This window comes from Egretta garzetta, unplaced genomic scaffold (genome assembly GCF_000687185.1).
Source record: "Egretta garzetta isolate BGI_Z169 unplaced genomic scaffold, ASM68718v1 scaffold204, whole genome shotgun sequence".
Lineage (NCBI taxonomy): Eukaryota > Metazoa > Chordata > Aves > Pelecaniformes > Ardeidae > Egretta > Egretta garzetta.
In genome coordinates this window covers 380,879-401,957 of record NW_009259424.1, presented here as the reverse complement: position 1 = coordinate 401,957, position 21,079 = coordinate 380,879, and the positions used below count along the sequence as shown (strand labels likewise).

The window sequence follows — 21,079 nt, the reverse complement described above, 5'->3', positions numbered from 1 at the left end:
AGCCAGGCCAAGGACTGATCTTTTGGAAAGGCTTTGAAAGCTGAAGTTTGTATCCAGGATGAAGTGGGAAACTTGAATAGCTGCCCCGCATCCTGTCGTCAGCCAGGGCTGCAAATTCCCAGAGGCTAACTTCACCGGAGAATTTTGCCGTGATCTGTTTTGCCGTTGCCGTATTCATTCCCTAAGTGCAACAGCGTGTAATCCACTCCTGCAGATCTGCCAGCACCAAGCAATTCCAGGAGCCCAACATATGAATACTAATAACAAACGTGAGGCTGCAAAATAAATGTTAGCACCAGTGCCTGAGAGAGGAACATCCCGCTGCTGCCGCTGAGCACATCAGCAAGAGTACTTTGCCTGAGGGCTTGGGCTTAGCAGAGACATGAGCTGAGGGGAGACCTGCGTTAGGAAGCTGAGCAAGCATTGCATTGCCGAGGCACAATCTGGAGTGGCTAACTGGTGTTTAAACGAACTGAAAAATAACTCCAGTCAAGGGCTAAAAATACAGAATGACATCTGATGAAAATGACACCTGATCTCCAACTTACTGTATCTGCTTACCATCCAGTCAGATCTGTGGGGGTCTTTTTGTGTGGAATGCGTTAATAAGACTGTAATGATGTGGTAAATAACGTTTTGCGTGTTTAGGAATCCATATGGATGGGCTCTTGCTTACACAAAGCACTCTCCGACTGACGCAGCAAAGCAAAGGAGATGCAAACGGGAGTTTGGGTGAGCTCCTTCCAGCCATTCCCTGTGCTGGGGCAGGGCTCTGGGGTGCCAGCACCCATTCCCAGCGCTGGGCTGCATTTCCAGTGCCCCGAATCTGGAGCGTGGACTGGGCTGCCAGAGAGCAGCGGAGGTGGGAATAGAGAAGGGAGAGCCAAAGAGAGGCAAAGCCCCCTTTGCCTTCCCATGGCACACCCGTGATGGGGTTGCTGTAAGATGCAATGGGAGGGAAGTCTCTGAAGCCAGGCCGAGAGGTCAGGCCAAGAGGATATCTAGAACTGTATTCCAGTGTCCTGCAAACCTCTTGTCTTCGGTGGATCCAGATTCCCGCTCAAATTTAAAAGCTATGAGACCATTTTCAGGGCTGCTTAATAGCACCGAGTATGGAGGATAGGGAAGCTCAGGAAGGATCCTGTGTCCCCTTGCATGGGCTGCAGGGTGAGCCAGGATCCACTCACAATATGGGGAAAAGAGAGGGGACCTTCCCTGCCTGGCCCAGCAGGCTTCCCAGAGTGGGCTTCGGGTCGGTCGGCAAGGTGGGGGCTCTCTGGAGGACAAGGGCTGTTGCTCCTCACATGACTGAGCTTCCCGTGAGCCTGGCCCGCGTGTTGGAAATTTTCTTTTAAATAGAGCTCGTGGCAGAAGGGACGAAATTTGCAGCTTATTACTTTCATTTATCATTCTAAATAAAGCAAGCATCCCTGTATCTGCATGTTTTACTAAAGGCAGCCAGGAAAAACAGGACACTTGGTAGGAACACATGCAGGGGACAGATTTCATGCCTTCTCCTGAACACGCAAGTGCGTGAGAGCAGACTTAGTTTTACCCAGCAGCAGTGTGTAAGGCTGTAGAGAGGATAAATACAGCAGAGACCAATCTGCACGCCCATTGATTTATAATTGAGAAACAACCTCGTTTGGTTTCTAGCTTCCCATGGATCCACCAGGGAGAGTTTTTTTCAAATATAAATTGGGTCGCTGGCGATAGGATGTCCTGATATTTTATCTAGGGAGAGGGAAGGGGAGGGCAGCCCAGGAGACTTGCAGCTTAACATGGGTGCCATGGTGCCTTAGGAGTTTGCTGGATTCATCAATTATAGATCAGCAGTCTGGTATTCAAACGTGGCGCTTCCAACCCACTGTCTCCTCAGCGCCGCTTGGTCCCAAGTCCAGGTCCTTTGGGCCAGATGACATTGCTGAGGCATGAGCCACAGCCGCCGAATGGCTACCGAGGGGCCTGGGGAGGAACCGGCTGAAACGGCTCCGTTTCAGAGAGCTTAAAATGGCAGGTGGCTCCGCACGCACTAGCTTGTTAAATCTTACAAAAACAAGCTCCGCCTGGCGTTCATCGGCCTGTTTTGGGTGGGCTCCAGAAATGCCATGATGATCGTGTTATTTTCTTTTGGTTTTGTGGCGTTTCTACTTTTGGTCCTTGGCAAAACAGAGGGAGTGTTGTCCAACAAATATAGCACAGGGAAAAAAACTAGGCTGAGGTAAGACGCTGTGGCTCTGCCTGGAAGTGCCAGTGTGGTCACGGGAGGCTTTGCTTCACATATGACTGTCAAGTGCTTTGGAAAGCCTCCTGGGAAGCTCAAGAGATGCTGAGCCTTGACATAGAAACAGCACTTGACAGACTCATGAAGGTCTCTTTGGACTGCTCAGTCATCTGTAGATCCCTTTGAAAGAGAGCTCTGACGAGGTGGCCTCCGATGTCTTTGCAAACCATAGGGTGCCGGCTCCTGCTGCCCAGGCAGCCCGGCCGTCCTCAGCGGGGCTCTGCCTCACTCTTGGAAACCTCTCCTGGCACTAACCCGGGACTTGCTTCTACCTCTTCTGCTTCAGCCGGGCTGACGTGCCTTGGGCCCTAGGGGTGGTGGTGTGAAGGGTTAGCTCTGCCTGCTGATAACCCCTTGTTTTAACGAACCTCAGGGTGAACAAGGACAAGCGGGAATCCAAGGTCCCCCAGGGCCTCCTGGGCCACCAGGACCCACTGGACCAGCTGGACCCGAAGGAACCCCAGGACAGCCCGGGCCAGTTGGGCCGCCTGTAAGTCCAATTACAAAAAAGCTGTCTGCTTCCTTTTTCCCTAGAGCACAGCTAATTTCCTCTGGCCTTTGTTGCCTCTTCTGAAGGCAAGATAGCCACGGACAGGAGATTTGCAGGGGACACGGATGTGTGGGGAGGAAGAAGTTCCCAGGAAGGAGGGGGGAGTGGGAGGGACGGTGGAGGTGTGTGCCCTGCACTGTTGCTATCTGGACATGCACGTGTGAGCGGGTGACACCAGGCCCGTTTCCTCCTCCTCCTCCTCCTCAGCCTCTGCAGACGGTCGCGGGGAGGAAGTAACATGTGGGGTGTAATTATCCTGCTCACAGCAGAAACCTGACTGATAAGAATCCCCGCAACCCCTTTGAAGTCCTGGCCCCATCCTCTTCTCAGGCTGGTAGCAAGCAGCCAAGGAGGGCGAAAACAGAAGCATCACTTAAAATAATACCATTGCTAAATGGCAGGGGGCAGGGCAGAAAATCCTGCTAACGTCCCTCTCTCTTGCAACAGGGCAGAGCAGGAGAACCTGGGAAGCCTGGCAGAGATGGAAAGGTGAGTACCAGAAACGAGCTCCATTCCTGGGAGCCGCGGGGGGAAACATGGCACGCTGGCCCTGCGGCGACTGCGTCGTGAAAGGAGCTTCCATCTCCAAGAGTTTTCAAGGCCTGCTAGCGGGACAAGCAAGTCTTGTTCCCTGAGGCAAAAGCACCTCTCCATACACAATGTAGGGGTCGGGTGTCCTCTAAGCATTCTCATCTCTCTCCGAGCTCTAAGAAGCCAAAGATGTGATGACTAAATATTTAAATTGCTATAAGCAGGCGACACCAAAGGTGATAGAGGCATCAATGTGTAGGTAGAGTAGTTTTCTCTTTCTCTCTGCTCACATGAGGAAGGCAGCTCCTGTATGGATCTTTCGTTTATTTATATTTACATAGAGACATATCTGGTATACTTCATAGTTCGTATCAGGTAAATTGTTTGGTTATTTCTCATTTAAAACCACAAGTGGTTTGTTTGTTAATACACTCTCTCTATTTAGCTTGTCAGAGGAAGCTGCAAGATGCCTGATTTACTCCAGAGCTGCACAGTGGCCTGGGAACAAGTTTCCCAAGCAAAGGCAGAGAAACAGAAAAGATTCTGGAGCCCAACACATAAGACAAAGCAGATTTTTGGTCTTCAGATTTCAGCGAGACCAGGCCTGGTGGACGGAGCACTGTGGGCATGAATTTACTTGGGAGCGTGGGTTAAGATAGCGTTCACCTACATGAAGAACAGGCCGGGGATGTTTGAGCTTACCAGTGCCAATCGTCTCTCTGAAGGGGCATTTCAAACCAAAGCAGTCGGCGTCTCCCATCACCTTGCAGTCCACGTAATGTTGTCTACATTTGCCAACTCCAGTATCTGTTTTGATTTTATCTACAGGGCTTACCTGGGCCTCCTGGACCAAAGGTGAGATGTCTGGCCTCCTCAGAGGGAGCAAGGTGATAAACAGAGAGGTGGACACTCCTGGCAAGGAGAGACATGTACATTTTAACGGGTGGAAGAGGGGGAAAGAAGGTTATATCAAATAGCTGAAAAAGATTTCTAACCCAGCTCAGTATTGCCTTTGGGGCCCGGCCTGTGTGCTGACTCATGGGTTTTGTCCAGGCGACACGTCTGAGTCGCATCTTGACTGAGCAAGGCACGCCTCATCAGCCCCTCTTGCAAAATTCTTTGCCACACACAGCTTTATTGGCTTCTTCCACTCTCAAAGCATTTACCAGTGCTTCAGGAACTGATTTTGCAATGCTATTGTTAACTCCACCACAGTTTCCCATTTATTCACTTGCCAAAATGTGAGTGGAGGGGTGGTTGTTGTTGTTTTTCAGCTGCAACCACCCACCCCCCTTTGTTTTTATTTGAGATATTTAGCCAGGGTGAGGAGATAGGACCCACAGAGCTGGGGCATGAAGCTGGCATGAGTTATCCAGCTGCTTAATGCACCTTTCCTGCCAGGGCTCAGTCCAGTGCAGGTAACACTGACCCGCGGGTCTGAAGGGTCAGGAACTCAGTGGAGTCACTCTGAGCAAAAGGTGAATTTTCCCCATGGAAATTTCCCTTTCATCCCAGCATCTCCCCAGGGAAAAGGGCAGGGATTTTTCCTTCTCAGGCCAAGCCTCACATTCTTTTTTCTTTTTGCCTTTTGCAGGGAGATCCTGGGATTCAGGGATACCCTGGCAGAAAGGTAAGAAGGGGAGCTCCAATATTGTTAATGAGTTAAGGTGCACTGACGCCTTGTGTGATCACAGATGCAAATCTTTGGACTCCCCTGGAGCCCCTCTGCTGAGCTCTGCTCCCACGGGACACAGGGCTGCGACAGGCCCACAGATCCCCTGCCATCACCCATGTAAGGAGAGGTTGGACCCAAAGTTGTAGCTCTCCAGTAGCTGTGGTACAGATGCCTCCCTGTCTGTGCGCCTCTCTACACTCATTTCCAGGCTGAAATATGCCTCTCATGCATCCAGAGCTGAACAGGAGGCTGGAAAGGGCCAAACCTATGGCTCTATATTGCTCTCTGGAATAAAGTAGGAAAGAGTCGATCCTGCTCCAGGTTAAAAGGCAGAAGCTGGCAATGCCCGCATGTCTTCAGCAGCAGCTAATTACCAGCAGGGTTGTCAAGCCCAGAGGGTGTAATGAAGAGATGGAAAGAGAGACAGGGGAAGGACACAAAGGGAGATCAAAGGGGAGAGAGGGAATGAAGAGATACTGCTAAAGAGATGTCAGCTGGAGAAGGGGAAGGCGACTGTTCCCAGCAGGTGGGAGTCCTGTGTCCCCTGTTATCTCCACGTTGCTTTATGGGTGCTCCGTGAGCAAAATGGCAAGACCTGAGAGCTTTTTAATTAGTTCTGTATAAACTGAGAAGTTTTTGTTATGTCAGGAAGTGGAAATTATAGCCCCTGCGGACCACAGCCCACTCCTGCAGACAGACACAATTTATTGCCTCTTCTTCCAGTGAACCGTCGGTTTTTCCATTAAGAGCCCATCCTGTTGTGTGAGCGCTGGGCAGGCGGCTCTCGGCAGCGGTGAGGGGGTCCCTGCAACAACCTCGCAGCGAGGGCCTCTCCTATGAGCTCCTCTTACATGAAACAACTTGTCTGGCTAATTTACTTACCAAGGAAAGAGCCTGCACTGATCTCAGAGGAATGAGCCCAAGGTTGTGACCTTTCTCTGGGAAAGGTGGAAGGAATGGATGAAAGTAGGGGAGAAAATCCTCCCTGGTGTGTCGGTCAGGGGGAAGGGAACAGAGGGCAAAGAGTTGAGCAAAGGTGTTAGCTCTGATATGATACAGAATTGTGAGACTGTTCCCTTCAATCCATACGTTTCACACCCTGAATATCTTTCTTCATGGAGAACGGTGCTCCTCTCCCAGAGAGACCCAGAGATGGTAGGTTGGTGTGTGGTGGGCACCTCTGTGAGGGACATCCCTCTCACGTCTTTGCTGACCTTTCAAGCATCCCACAGGCTCCTTTTCTTGCTGCTCACTGTGTTTGCTTCTTCCTCCGTTTTCTTTCTTCCTCAGGGTGAGGTGGGCGAGTCAGGCCTGCCTGGTGCGCATGGCCTCCCTGGAACTCCTGGCCCCAAGGTAACCCTTAGAGTCAGTGGGGCCATCTCCCAAGGGCAGATAAGCGGCACCCAAGCCTAGAGATGTGCTAAAGGAATATGGAGGGTCGGGGCTGGAGGCAGCTCTCTGCAGCCTGGGATGAGCCACGTAAACAGAAAAACTTGCTCCTGTGTAAAGGGCCTGAGCAATTTTTGGCCAGAGTGATTCCTGAACCAGAACCAGGTGCCACCCTGCACAAGCCCCTATTAAAGAATAAAACTGACCCGGCCTTCAGAGGCTTTGGCATGGGGGAATGAGGATATTCTGGTCCATGAAACAGATTGATGGTTTGCCTACACCCAAAACACACAGGAAGCGTTAGTACGGGCGACCTCCAGCATCCACTCCAGCAGCGCGAGCTGCCTTGCATTCCCAGGGAGGGGTGGGCTGCAGCCAGAGTTCAGGCTGGTACCGGGTTATTATCGGGAGTCAGGTCTCTCTGGAGGCCTGGGGTTGCATTTATTGCATGCTCCCTACTTCGGCTGCTTTCTCTTTGGCCCTCGCTGTTAGGATTGTTCTGCTTGCTTGATTTCATGTTCACTGTCCCTCTCTGTGTTTCCTCCCTCTCTGTTCTTCGCTGGGCAGGGTGAAAAAGGGGACGCTGGCATCAAGGTAGGCATGAGAAATACGGTCTTCTACCGCGGTAGATCATCCAGGAGATACTGCTCCTTGAGCTGATGGGTTGTAAGAGGAAGCTGGGTCTGAGGCAGCTCTGTGGGGTATTTAATGGAGTACACATCTGTGCTCTGATTAACCCCAGACAGACACTCCGAGCTCAGGCAATAAAAGCGGCCTTTATCCGTTTGGTGGAATTCGATTCCTACCAAAGGCATATTTCTCTGACTATGAAGCTTGCTAATGATTTGTTACATCTCTCCATTTGATGGGCTGGGTTGGGGTTTCCTCATAAAATCTGGTTAGCTGACGCATCAAATCCACTCAAACTCTGCAACTCAGGCTGAGGTTTGGCACCAGGCTTTTCTGTTTGTTTCTGGACACTTTTTACAGGCTCATATGGTCTATGCCCAGATGTTATCTATTTGATTGAAATTCACTGTACCCATATATTTAAAGTATATTACTCAACATAGGCTGTGCTTAGAACATTACAACATTGGCAAGTGTTCATGACAGTCAGAGCATACTGTGTCATGCCATACATCTTAAACATCACGAGAAAAGACGGGTCCTGTAATATTTTGAAAGGCATTAACAGTGACACATATATTTCAAGTATTTGGTCCGTGGCGTGCATCTCATTTATCGTGCAGCATATACGCGTTCTATATTTTTTCCATCTGGGTGGATTACTATTCGAAGGGAGAAAAGGCCCCTTTAGAACATAACATGGATGTGTTACACCGAGTTTAAAGAAATGTTCTTTAGGCCTGCAGGCTGTAGGGTAATAGTTGAATAGAACAGCAGTGATTCTCCTCCTACAGTACCTCCTCCGAAATAACGCAGTGCATGTGAAGTCCAGAGGTTCTGCCGCGTCCATTTTCACATCAGCGTAATTCCATCAAGCACAAAGGCATTGCTTCTGGTTTGTGCCCATGTGAACGAAAGCAGAATTGCACCCAGAACTAAGGTGTTTTGGGGGCTAGGAGTTTAGTGCTGCCTCAACAGCCAGGTGCTCTCCCATTAAGCTGAACTGGAGGACCGAAGTTAGAGCGTGGCCTGGGTGGGAGGGAAGGCTGGAAGGAGAAGCTGCGTTCCACCCCTGCTTATGCTCCCACATTTTGCTGCTAGCAGCCACCTACTCTGCTTGCACCCATGTACAAGGACCGATCAGTCCTTGATTTGGGCTCTGGCAAAGGGGAAGTCTCCAAGTCTTCCAGTGATGTCTCGGGGTCATGCACAGGTGAGCGCCTTCTCTGGTCTGTGTTGCAGAGCGATGACTCAGGGCGACCCTGAAGATGTGCTCTAGCTCCTGGGCCCTTACTCATCCCACTTCATAAAGAGTGGAGATGAAACCCACCACGCTTTTTGTGGTACTAAATTGCAGCTCCAAAGGGCCACCTCCCCAGCCCCATAGCAGCCTCCTCTTTCAAACACAGACTTTCACTTGTTATCGTCAGGATCACTTTTCTCTCAACTTCCTTTCCTCTTTGCTCAGAGGAATTGAAATGGAAGCGCAGAGGGACCCTTAGATCAGCAGCCAGACATCACCCAGTAGCAGCTCCTGAACATCCGCACAGCGCATGCATTTGCTGTCTTTGGAAATTGCTTCTTTCCGTCGTCCTCCCACCGAGGAGGATCACTGGGGACTCTGGAAGGCATTCGATGCTTCCACCTTTGGATCCAATTACCTGGGCTAGATTCTACCTTCGCTTTGTTGTGAGGAGCCGAGGACAAACGCTAGGATTCATAGTTTAGCTGTAGTGACCAACTTTGCATGGCGTATCACTGCTTTTGCTGGCGGTGAAGAGCATTTCAGGCCTGAAGGGGCTTGCTGGTTTCACACAGCCCCCTTGCTCATTTAATAACCTCTCCCCACCCAGCAACAGATACAGCACAACGTAAATACTCTCTTAGATATTTTCTTCTGGGGCCACCATTTGTACTTTGACCACATTGTGGCCTACATCTGTGTCCCAGAAAGGTTATTAGACAACCAGTAAGTGTGACCACCTGGGTCATTTGAAGAAGCATTTGACTCATTGCCCCCCAGCCTAGCCATCACGTTCAGGTTTTTGGTTTTTTGGGGTTTTTTTTGAAAGGTCTTTAGGATGAAGCTTTTTCTTATGCTCTGTGGAAAGAGCAATAAAGAAAACTGCCCACAGTCTTGCTCACTAACCCCCTCATAGTCTGCCTTTCACAGCCAGGAGCAAAAAAGGAAGGGTCTCTGTTTTAATTGGCAACCTGTAGCCAGTACTGCTAACGAGCTGATCAGCATGGGACATGCTCTGTCATGGTAGGCACTGAGTGGGTATAAAGCTGCTCGCAGGTGCAACAGGAGAGGGTATGGGGGTGTCTTCAGTGCTGGAGGGGAAAGGCGTGGCCTATCTCTTCCAGGGAGTGTGGAGGTGCTTCCTAAATCAGCGTGAAGCTCAGGAGAGCTGGGAGATGCTGACCGTCTTCCTGGAGTCCACCAGGGACCCACGCTGGGTGTTTTGCCTTTCATAGCCGCCTTTGGTGATGTTTCCCAGCTTCTGGCTTGGCTGTGGTGTTCCGGTGCTGGTTTTGGTGGGCTGCTGCTGCCTGGCTATGGCACCCTGCGCAACGCAAAAGGGCCAGGGGATTGCAAAGGGATCAGCCCAGGGGGTACTCACTGTACTACAGTGGCTTTCAAATACATAAGGGTTTTAAGATGTTCTGCAGAGTTGTTTTTCCTGCTTATTCTCTGGCTTTGGCTCTGGGGTTTCTTTCCGCTCTTTAATGGTGTAGTGTCATGTTCGTTGTTCCCGCTCTCTAATTAGCTCTAGTGCCTGCGTGATCCTGCCGGTGCCAGTGGGGGCTGTGCAAACCAACCGAGGTCATCACCAGAAAATGCAGGGTAGCGTGGTTGCTCTGTAACTTGCCCCCTGTAAGGGGCTACCTTGCTCCCTCTCACTGAGGTGGCTTTGCTTTTGCAGGGCTAAATAATTAAACGGCTCTTCAAGCAGGCAGTTTCTTTCAGGAAAGTCTCTGGGATGGGGAATTACTTTCACACGCAGGGCTGCTCTGTGGGGCCGGACTCTGTGAGCAGTGTGGGTGCCTCCCAGCAGAAAGCATTGGTCTCCTCTGCTCATACTCATTTGAGAAAAATGGGAGCGCAGTTGAGAAGGAGGGACAGAGAGTGGTTCCCCACTTCTCCAGTACAAAGCATTCATAATTATTGTTTTATTTTTCTGACAGTTGAAAAGACCATAGTTAAGTATCCTTGCATAGGGTAGGAGGTGCTCACGCTGCCTAGGCCACGTATATTATGGTATTGGATAGTATTTTGCAAAATATAGTTCCCAGGATGCCACAATTACAAAAAGTGCTTTTAAGAAAAGAAGCATATACATATATCCCTGCTAAAGAGTCCTTCCAAGCAAGGACTGAACACCCAGAACAAAATAACAGCAGTAAGCAGGCTGCTTAAGGATGGTTTATTTTCTATTTGCCACCAGATAAAATTCACGCTAACGGTGCAAGGCAACCCTTGGATTCTCTATTTCTCCGGATAAGTTTGTTCATTCTGTAGTCGCTGCAGGCTGAGTGACTCCCTATGCCCTGCAGACCACCATGCCATGGGACGTGGTAGCAGGGTACAGAAACTCTCTGTGTTCCCAGCACGCTGCTGCGGCTCTCCAGCAGGCTCAGTCCTGCTGTACGCAACAGGCTCGAGCGGTACTGCTGGTGGGAAATGGCCCTGGCTGGGGCAATCAGCGTGGTGAGAGTCAGGCAGGGAAGAGGGGTTGTGCCCCACCTCGCCCAGGAGGCTTCCTCGTCACCTCGCAGAGCCCCGGGAGGACTCACCTCGTGTCTCTTGCTCTCTTTCTCTGTCTTTCTCGCTCTGCTTCCAGGGGGAGAGAGGCATGCCAGGGCTGCCAGGAAGACATGGCACTAAGGTACCTTGGAAAGAGTTTTTTCTTGTCTGCTTGATCTCACCCGCACCACTCGACTGTCCCTGATGCGCAAGCATCACCTGGATTTGTGTGTGTGTCTGTTGGTCGATGACTATCCTCAGCTGAATTCTTTCTGCTTCTAAATTGCGAAATGTAGGGCCTAATTTATGAAGGAGGTGGTGGGGGAAGAAGCGTTTTACAAAGCAAATGGCATGCCCAGTCTGATGCTGTCTTGCAACATCAGGATCTTAATGCTTTACGCTAGTGAGAGCGGCCAACCGCCGACATTTCTAGGGAATGGGCATTTTGCAAATTCGGGGTCCCAAGTGACCGCTGCAACCTTCAGCGATGTGTGTCAGCCCCCTGCGATCAGTAGGGTTACGCAAGTGTGAACCTGGACTAATGCAGCGGTGAATCAGGGTCAGCGTGTGAGCAAGCCTGCATGTGTGTGCATTGCAGTTTTAGGATAAATACTAGAAAATAACATCATCTGCGTTCACTGCCATTTAAAGGCCAAAGAGTTGAGGAACAGGCATCCCAAATGCACTGGGAAAGCCTAACCCAAGCCACTGGCTGCACGTAATCCCTTTCATGGCTCTAGCCCGTGTTTGCTAAAACCTACTGACCCCTGAGACGATCTGGAATGCTTTTTTCCCCCCTTTTATTGCATAGAATCCCTGATCTCCATCTTCTGTCCTTGTGTTTTTTAGCTTTGTCCCTGATTTCTGTTTCAGAAAGCTGAGAGGTATGATCCTGCTGCTCTCTGGCTCCCCACTCCTCCTTGTTTGAACTTTTCCAAGCTCTTTTCACTTTGAACTTGGCTCCATCCTCCTCTCTGCCTCATGTGCTACGTCCCACCCCTCTCATTTCCCACCTTCTAACACAAAGTCACCTCCTCCCCTCTCCTTAGACCCTCGTTATCCCTCATATTCGCTTTCGTAACTGGACCTTTTCACCAGGACCTAACTAATACTACTAACTCAGGGCATACAGAGATCTTAGAGAAAAGGGTTGATAGGGAAGACCTGCTTTTTGCATCAGTGCTGTCAAGGGAAGTGTCACTGTCCTGGTGGGAGCAGCTGCCTCCTGGGGTTTCAAAGCACCTATCTCGGATTGCAGGGCAGCCTGGACTCCGTGGTCTCATGGTGGTGGCTTGCTCAGCACTGCAGGATGATGCCTGAATTGCAGTGCTTGGAAATATATATATATTTTTTTTTATTATTTTTTTTTTTCTCCCCCTAAGGTGGCTGGCTTCAGAGCTCTCCTGAAAACGTTTTACTGTAGGGTTTGTCTTCTGTGATAAAAACAGAATGAGGGGAAATAGCAAGACCAAGGCTCTGGGGTACGAGCTGGCCTTTCTTGGGATGCTTGAGCTGATGTATCTGGGATCAAGCGCTGAACTCAGTGTGTTTGGTCCTCAGTCCATCTTCGCATTCCTCAGTTATTTGATGCTGTTCTGCTTGTTGGCCTTTTGATTCACTTGCAGGACTAAAACCAGGGTGGGGGGGGTGTGTGTGTGGAAACCTGGTTGTCTTGACCGGGTTGTGCTCACGATGCCTGCCTTGGAGGAGCTTTCTGGAAAGCAGAGCCACTGCCGTAGGTGAACGACCTGCACAGGGAAGGAGGATGCCTGCTGTGTGGTGTTACAGCATTATTTCCGAGTTTTGGAAAGGAAAAGATGTGGATTTTGCCTTTTTAGTTCCACCTGGCTGATACTGGTTTGGTTTTAAAAGTTTGTGTCCGATGCGTTTCAAACAAGGTGTCCCTGTCTTTCCTCTCTCTGCCAGGGCGCTCCTGGGCCGGCCACCGCAGGGATGAAGGTCAGTTTTAGGCTACACTGCAGCGGCTTAAGTAGGGCGGGCTCAAGAGCGAGGGTGGGAATTGAGGGCGCACAAGGCACGGGAAAATGGTCGGACAGCTCCCACTGGAGGGGAATATCAGAACTGCTGCTGCTTTTGGCGGAGGTACCGGTCCCGGCTCCAGCAGCACCCTGCTGCTGCCTGGTGAGCTCGTCAGGCTCCGCAACAGCGTCGGGGTGGCGGCAGAGCAAAGGTGCAGATTTAGGGGGCTGGAAGTTATCCCGGGGATCCAAGATGCATAACGAGACAACGACCTGAAGTCCTGATGCCGTCCAGCTGCTGGGGGGAAAAAAAAAAAAGACAGAAATAAAGAAGTTATCTCCAGGGCTGGTGGGGAGGGTTTTCCTCCTGGATGCGACACTGATCCCATATCAACACAGCCTCCCCCCCCACCCCAGCTGCAACTGCAGCCTTGCTCTGCTCCTGTGCACACAGAGCTAGGAGCAGGCAAATTCCTTAATGCCAGCAGATGAGTCTTGTCTTGTTATGCTCTCTTGTATCTGGTAAACCTTCTCTTAAAATACGGCAAGGTGGGTCCTCAGTTTCACACAAGCCTCTTGTCTGAGGGTTGCTGGTTTCTTACAGCAGCCTAGGAACTGGGTACTGAAGATAAAACAAGCTCCAGGCATGAATAAAACCACGCATTTAAAGCATCCTCATGCCGTTATTTACAAGGCCAAGGTCTCTATTGAGGAATCTTTTCCTCCCCTCTGATAGCTCTAGGAGGTTTTGTACTGTCTCCTCCTGGTTTTTCACTTTACTTTCCTCTTTCTTTCTCACCAGGGCGAGCCCGGGACTCCAGGAGAAAAGGTACTCTCAGGTGGCTTTGCTCTGAGCTTGCAGTTCTGGTTTGTTTGTGTGGTTTTTTTCCCCTCCCAGAGCAGCTGAGGGAGCTGAGGAATGGCTCTGTACTTCCTAGTGCCCAAATACAGGCTCACACCTGCCAGTGTAAGCAAAATGGTGGGAGCATACAGTGATGCCAAGTGAGAGGGGGACCATACTGCAAACTGATCCTCTCCCTCCTGCTGGGTTGTTGATGGCAATATCCTCCAGCTGCCTCCCTCCTTTTCTCCCCACTCCACAAAATATACACAGCACACTTTGCTTAGCAAATATGTTCCTTCTCCCTATTCCCTTGGCCCCTTCTGCCTCAGCCCCTTCTACCTCCCAACACTTCTGTGTCCACCAGAAGTCTTCCCGTCTTGCTGCAGGGTGTTGTTCTGTCAGGCGCTGTAGGAACGTAGGCCCTGCACCAGTCTCCCCTCTCTCAGTGCAGTGTGACCTGGTTTGAGTTCCTGTGGCGGGCACGGCACAAAAATACCCCATCACTCTCCATCACTAAGCAGCCGGCTTGGTTTCTGAGCAGCTGGCTCCTCTTGTTTGAGGCTCGCTGGGTTATGTTACAGCATGCGACAGCCATGTAACAGCCACATTCTCTGTCTCTTTTCTTCCCCACGAAGGGAGATCCTGGAGTCCCAGGGAGGATGGGCCCCCCAGGTTTGCCAGGGAAGAGGGGGCAGCGGGTAGGACATTGCGTGTTTGGCCTTGGTGTCCTGGCAGTGCTGTGCTGTGCCCCCTGCGAGCGGGAGCTGGCGGGAGCCTGCTTTGCGTTGTGTTGTCGTGCTTGTGGGGGATTATGTGTCCGTTTCTGGCTCCTGCCCCCCTTGGTGAAGTGTGTTTGCGTGTTCCTGCTTGCAGGAGGTGGGGGCTGGTGGCAGGCAGGGCAGCGTGAGATGCCTGGGACATAGTCGTGTCCTGGGAACGACTAAGGACAGTGCTGCATCTTTTGACTCCAGAAATAATACCCTAAAGAGGGATTCAGTAATCTGACCTCCCTCCCCAAGACATCTGCTTCTTTACGTCACTGCTCAGGCAGCACGGGATGTTTTCAGTAGCCCTTACGGGCACGTGGACTGAAAACTAGTCCTTGAATGAAAAGTAGGATACCAAAAGCTGAGCAAGGCAGAATCAGGGACTCACAGAGGCCTGGGACAGGCTTAGAGATTATATTCTTACAAAAACCCTGAAGGCCAACCATTTTCTTTGGGCATGAGGTCCTGGAAATGTTTTCCTTCCTTCCAGGGAGAGAAGCATTAATTTATGGCAGCGATGTGCATGCTCTGGCAGGGGAGGGAAGCTGGATGGGGGCCTTACAGGTGGCTGGAGGCCAAATTACCATAGAGAAAGGGGTCACTGCACTCTAGAAATGCCTAAAAAAAAATAAAATTGCTGCTTGTTAATTATTTTCCCTGGAGCCATCAGTGCATGTCTGTTCCTGGAGCACCGATGCAAGTCCCCTGCATGTCAGATGTGTGCCCTCCAGTGCTGACAAGACTGGTGTGCAGCACTGGTGCTGCAGGCAATGGCATGGCACTAAGAGGGACTCTTTGCTGGCCTTGCTGATCTGGTGTGCTGCTGTTGTGGAGAGAGCTAGGCACCTGCTGGGGGAAAGAGGCTTTGAACTGCTCCTTGTAAGCTCTACAAGTTGTTAAGGTGCGAAGATTGCAGGGAAGAACACGCATTTTTCTGGTGATGCACTTGGAACGTCTCATCATGGTAACAGAAACCTCGGATATCCCTGTCTGTCCTGGCAAAAAGCAGACACCCGAACAGGGCGCTGTAGCTGGAAGCCATGGGTTTAGCAGCTGGATGGGCTGGGCTGAATAGAACTTAACTTCAACATAAAGACCATTAACTGAGCCCCAATATTCAAAAGGTGACCCAAATGTCACAGTGAACTAAGCAAAGTCATTTCACCAAGCGAATGCTGGGTGCTGGGCGCCCTCCATTGCCCACCACTGCCCTGTGGTGTCCTCCGTACCGCACGGCGCCTCCCGCAGCTCAGCCTGCAGGCCTTGCTCTCCAGGCATTGTGTCAAGGGTTTGACACCATCATCTTCTGCCTTTGCCGTTTTTGCCATTCCTGTTTTCACTGCTTTTCACCACCACTGCGTGTCACAGAGCTTGGCTGCTAACTGAGATGCTGCTCTGCTTTTATTATATATTTTTTTTTTTTAAGAGCATGATGAGACTGGGATTTGGCGTTAGGGAACTGGAACAGGAAGCACCCCTTGGGAGAGGTGTGGGAGTGTTGGTTGTGAGACCTTTGCCAAAGCAAAGCAGCGTAATTCACAGCGTAAGGAGTAGGTGTGTGAAAACTGGGATGGACTCAAGCAGTGGACAATTTTCTGTGAAAAGAGCTGAACTCTATCGGGGCACAGGGAAAATCCTGCACTCCAAATAAAATTCACTCTGGGCAACAAATTCTTTTCCGGATGTATGGAATGGGGAGAGCCCATGCTGAAGGGCTGACAGGGAAAAGGGTTTAGCAGACCGGAGTGATAAGGAAGATGCACAGGGGGAATCCTGGATCCCTTTCCCACTCACCTTCCTTTGGAGAGATATGGCAATGATGTGCAGAGATAGTCAAGAGAACAGGAGAAAACATTCACTGGTCTGAGCAGGTACAAGGAGGATGCCTTGTCTATGCCTAAAATAAAATCCCCCGGGGAAGGGAAAGAGTTTTTTTTCAGCAAGCCTGCAGAGTCAGCCTGACTGTGTCTGTTTTACCAACAGGGTGAGAAGGGACGAGCTGGTGACCCTGGGCTTCCCGGACTCCCTGGCACGAAGGTCTGTATCTTTGACTTTTTTGGGGGGGGCACTCTCATCCCCTTTCCTTCTTCCCTCTCGTGCCAGCTTTGCACAGCTCATGCGCTCTGAGGTCACTGTCACAGCGTACGGCAGCATGTTCTGGATGTCAGCATGAGAAACCCCAGCCAGGGGTGCGATGGGGCCACACAAAGGATGCCTTTTTGGGAGGAATCGCCTGCTTTCCTGCAGTGAGGGGGGGGGCTGTGATCCTGGGAACGTGACCAGGGAATCATGTTCCAGTAGTCCCCCTTTGAAAGCATGACCTCAGATGTAATGTGGCACTTCAGCCTCCCTCCTGGTGTAAGATCCATGTGCGAGGAGGAGAGGGGATTTTTGGGAGCTGCGCTGCTGTGCTCTGTGTTGGAAGAGTGGCCTTGTGCTTGGAGAGACCCAGGGCAGGTCAGCTAAAGCTAAGCTCTGAAGCTGCGGCTTTTTCCTTGTCCTGAGGTGTGGATAGAAATTGGACCTTCCAAATCAGTCTTTCACAGGGTGCTTTTCCTTTGGGAAAGGGGAGAGTGCACTGAATGACTGTGGCCATGTCAGGAAAGGATGAGGGTGTAACAGCAACTCGGTGCAAGCAAAGCTTTCCTTTTGCTGCCTTTGTATCTGCTCTGTGCAAAGGCTGTGGCCTGCAGGGCTGGCTGCCTGGCCGATGACTACAGCTCCAGAGGGAGACATAGCAAAAAAAGCCGTCATCGGGTGGCTTTATCAGCTCAGTTTCAACAGTGGAAGAAAACAGTTGTGTTCAAACTGGAGGCCGGGGTATGAGGTCTGTCCGCAGCTTTTTATGGCCCTGGGGAATAAGGGCTGAGCAGCAGCGCTGCAGCCGAAGGGATGAGGGTAGCTGTGACCGCTGGCAGGGCTCTAGGTGGAGCCCCCAGGCAGGAATATATTGGCCTGGTTCCTGGGCAGCTGGTGGCCCTGGAGCAGTGATGTTTCTGGGCTATCACGTGGCCAGCTGATGGACCTTGTCTTGGGCCACGTCTCTCAAAGCCAACAGTTTGGCAAATGAAGCTACGGAGATGGAGAGAGACTGAGCTGTGACGTGTGGCTTGTTCTTCCTTGCAAACAGGGAGAGAAGGGAAATGCTGAGAATGCCCTGGTGGGAGGTAAAGGAGAACCTGGCCCTCCAGGCCTGCCTGGACCCCCTGGACCAAAAGTGAGTGGGTTTTTTTCCTCCGGTGAGTTGTGTGGTGTGTGGGATTGTGCCCAGCACGAGGTGTGCAGGAAGGGGCAAAGGTTGCATTCATCTGTGCCCACCTCTCATTACCTGCTGGAAGGATATTGGGTTCTGCAGGGCATTTCAGTTTTGTTCTTTTAAATGCTGAAGGTGAGAGAATTTGTAAACTGTGCTTCTGGGAGGAAAATGCCCTCCCTGTGCTCAAATAACTCCCTTCTGGGCTCTGTGAGAAACCAGTTGCTCTGAATCAATGACAGCCTCTAGTCCCTGTGGTACCTGAGGCAGGGTGGACACGGGGAGGCAGGACAGAGGCCCCCCAGGTCTTCTCTCCCCTTCCTCTGCTACCTCCTCAAGGAGCAGCAGGAGCAAAATCCTTTCCCTTGGCAAAGGACACCAAGAACACTTAAATCTGAGGTCCCGTTTCATGTGTACTTGGAACAACCCTCTGAACTGGGTGCTTTCCTTCATGCTGAATAACCCCTCCGCGCTGGGTAGAAGAGAAGGGCACCTGGTGTGAAGTCACGGTGGGAGATTTGGGCTACCTGAGGAGCTGTGGGCATGGCAGGGGCACTTGGCTGGTGCAATTCTTCCTCCTGGAAATGCAAAGCCAGCAGTGGAGTCGCACCCCCTCCGTGCAATACAAACCCATCCCTTTCCCTTTCTCTTTCTCTCAGGGAGAAGCTGGTGACGTTGGCCGGCCTGGTGCTGCAGGGTCACGGGGGGAAAAGGTACAGAGTGCTTCTGCACAACCCAGCTCCGGGTTCAGTAGCTGCAAATTTGTTCCTGCCTGTACAAAACTTAGCTGAAAAGGAGCATTTTTAAACTGAGCTGTCTAGTCCCAGACTGTTTTGGAGGACTAGCAGAGAACAGCAGTTCCTGGAGTTCAGCAAGTGAAGGCATAGGCTTTGCTAACAGCATGTTCTTCTTGTTACAGGGGGAACCTGGTTCACCGGGAGACCAGGGACCCATGGGCCCAAGGGTAGGTGTCCCTTCACTAACACTTTTGAAGAGTTTTGGCCCTTCGAAGGGGTCTAAGGATAGTGGGCCCACACTGACGGTCTAGGCTGGGCCTCTGCTTTCTTGACAGATATTCTCACCATCACTAAAAGTGCTTATAGCAGGGCAATGGCTAAGTTTGAGACAGGCCATTTCTCTACTCCGTACCCTCATCAGAAGACACCTCCACCTTAGGGTACAAAAAGTCTTCCAAGCCACCTCGGCATGAATGTTTGGCTCATTTGCGGAAGGAGGTGGGTCTGGACACCCCGGTCTGAACTCGGGCCCTTGGCATATCAGCAAAGGGCAGCAGGAGGGTGTTTGGTGCGTGCCCAAGCCTGACAATCAGTCAGACAATCCAGTTCCTGCATTCTGGCCTCAACTTCACCGCTTACCAGACCTGCCAGCTTTGATGGTCATGGCATGGTGACCTGGGCTTGTCTGGCTACGCTTTGGTAGTGTTTCCCCTATAAAATGTGCTTTCAAGAGCTTTGCTCAATAAATGAAAGACTGGAGGCTGATGAAACAGGCCCCTCTGAGACCCCCTTTTCAGGGTGAACCATGGCTCTGAGCGGTTCCCCCCATGGGAAGGGTGACCCCAGGGAAGCCCTGGCTAAAGATCTGGTATTTTGCAGGGCCCCAAAGGAGAGCCTGGGAAGGATGAAATGATGGACTATGATGGTAACATCAGTGAAGCTCTCCAGGTGAGCAACTGCCCTCCCATCCCATGAGGTGACTGCTGGGTGCTTTACTGTTTCCCAGGGGATGCAGAAAACCAGGAACGGTGTAGATCTGCTTCCTCGGCAGTAACAGTGAAGGGAAATACTTGGTTCTTCCATAGCCCCCTCCATCCCACAGCTCACTGCATAGAGTGTTTTGGTAAATATTTGTGCACCTTGCTTAGTTGATATATCAGTGCTGGTGTGGACACAGAGGTCATGTGAATCCCCTCAAGAGTGGGCCATGGCTTGGGGTAGATGGTGAATGAAAAGACTGCAAAGCTTCCTCAGAAGTGTGTGCTGATGGTGTGCAGTGAGTGAGGAACTGTGCCCAGCTCTGGGTTAGCCTGGGTTCTACTTGGGAAAAGGAGAAATCATAGAATAACAACTCCATGGGACTCAGAGCTGGGTTTTTGGCTTTTGTTCGTTTGGTAGGCTCCTTGCTCATTTGGACCAATGTTACGTTAGTGGAGAACAAACAAACCACCCCCAGGAAAAAGCTTAGTTTTCAAATGGCTGTTTTCCTTTTTGATTTTATTTTTTCTATTTTTTTTTTTTTTTTTTTTTTTTTTTTTTTTGTGAATAGGTATTTTTGTTTTTTCATCTGCAGCTCCACACCGAGTTGTTCTGTTTTGTGGGGTTTTGGGTTGGTTTGTGATTTGGGTGTTTTTTTTTTTTTTTTTTTTTTTTTACTTTCTTCTAGGAAATACGAACTTTGGCCTTGATGGTGAGTTCCTAGCTTTGCTGTGTGGTTTTGCGCAAGTAGCCATATGTTCATCCTAAGCAGATGGCCTGACAATTTAGGTGCAGCTAAAACATTTGGCCTTTGCTCTCGGGAGCTAAAGTTGGGGCAGCTGACAGCTGAAGGAAGAGCTCATCTTGCCTTCTGATCTTGGCACTTGAGTTATAACCGGGCCCTTTATTTCTCTGCTTTAAGCGGTAATACGTGCTGTTCAGAACAGGGAGCGCTTGAAAGGGGCGGAGGAGAGCAACGGGGGGGCTGACCAAAGCAGAGAAAAAGAGGGCTTGGGTGCCTTGCGAGAAAGCTTGTACTGGCAGTCTGTGGGGGCCACTTTCTGTGATGGGAGGGGAGGATAAGTTTTCACCGTTGGTAAGCATAACTTGGCATGACAGTCCTGTACAAAACCAATCATTTAGACCAGCAGTGACTACAAGCCCTTTGAAGACAAAGAGAGGCAAAGTGGTTATTTTGAGCCAAAATAAGGGGAAGAGTGTCCCTGCATTTTGCTTCTCAGGACAAGAAACCCGGTTAGGAAAAAAGATGGATTTTTAAAATGGGGGATGACGGGGCAGCACAAAATGGGTGTCGGTAGCATCACCTGCTAGGCCAAACTGCTCCCTAGGTCTCCTCAAAGTGGTAACTGCCAGGAGAGATCAGGAAATCTGCTCAAAATACTAGTGCCATGTAGCTCTGCTTAGGCTGCGCTTGGGATCTACGTAGTACAGTGTTCCCTGTGTTCTCTATTCTAAAAATATACTTTTGTAGATAGGAAGGGAAAGCCTTGTTAAGTTCATTTCGGTTTCAGGAGCAGATAGCTGTGGTTGTTTTCATTTTCTTCCATGAAAATGGAAAGAAATAAATTTTCTTTAAAAATAGTGAGGGCCTCTCACTCCCCGAAGGACCTGGAGGGGCTGGAGCATGTCCAGAGAAGGGCAGCGGAGCTGGGGAGGGGTCTGGAGCCCCAGGCTGCTGGGGAGCGGCTGGGGG

The 21,079-nt window shown here is 50.7% G+C and overlaps 1 protein-coding gene across 1 annotated transcript in view; it reads left to right on the top strand.

The window, feature by feature from the left end:
• The window catches only part of COL13A1 (collagen type XIII alpha 1 chain), an 84,016-nt gene that overhangs the window by 49,168 nt on the left and 13,769 nt on the right, over positions 1-21,079 (top strand). Inside the window, exons 15-30 of the mRNA XM_035892549.1 lie at positions 2,658-2,774; positions 3,282-3,323; positions 4,194-4,220; positions 4,960-4,995; positions 6,331-6,393; positions 6,997-7,023; positions 10,905-10,949; positions 12,734-12,766; positions 13,589-13,615; positions 14,266-14,328; positions 16,381-16,434; positions 17,528-17,614; positions 18,310-18,363; positions 18,570-18,614; positions 19,267-19,335; positions 20,054-20,077. Coding sequence (XP_035748442.1) covers positions 2,658-2,774; positions 3,282-3,323; positions 4,194-4,220; positions 4,960-4,995; positions 6,331-6,393; positions 6,997-7,023; positions 10,905-10,949; positions 12,734-12,766; positions 13,589-13,615; positions 14,266-14,328; positions 16,381-16,434; positions 17,528-17,614; positions 18,310-18,363; positions 18,570-18,614; positions 19,267-19,335; positions 20,054-20,077 — 813 coding nt within the window. The remainder of the gene's footprint in view (positions 1-2,657; positions 2,775-3,281; positions 3,324-4,193; positions 4,221-4,959; positions 4,996-6,330; positions 6,394-6,996; positions 7,024-10,904; positions 10,950-12,733; positions 12,767-13,588; positions 13,616-14,265; positions 14,329-16,380; positions 16,435-17,527; positions 17,615-18,309; positions 18,364-18,569; positions 18,615-19,266; positions 19,336-20,053; positions 20,078-21,079) is intronic.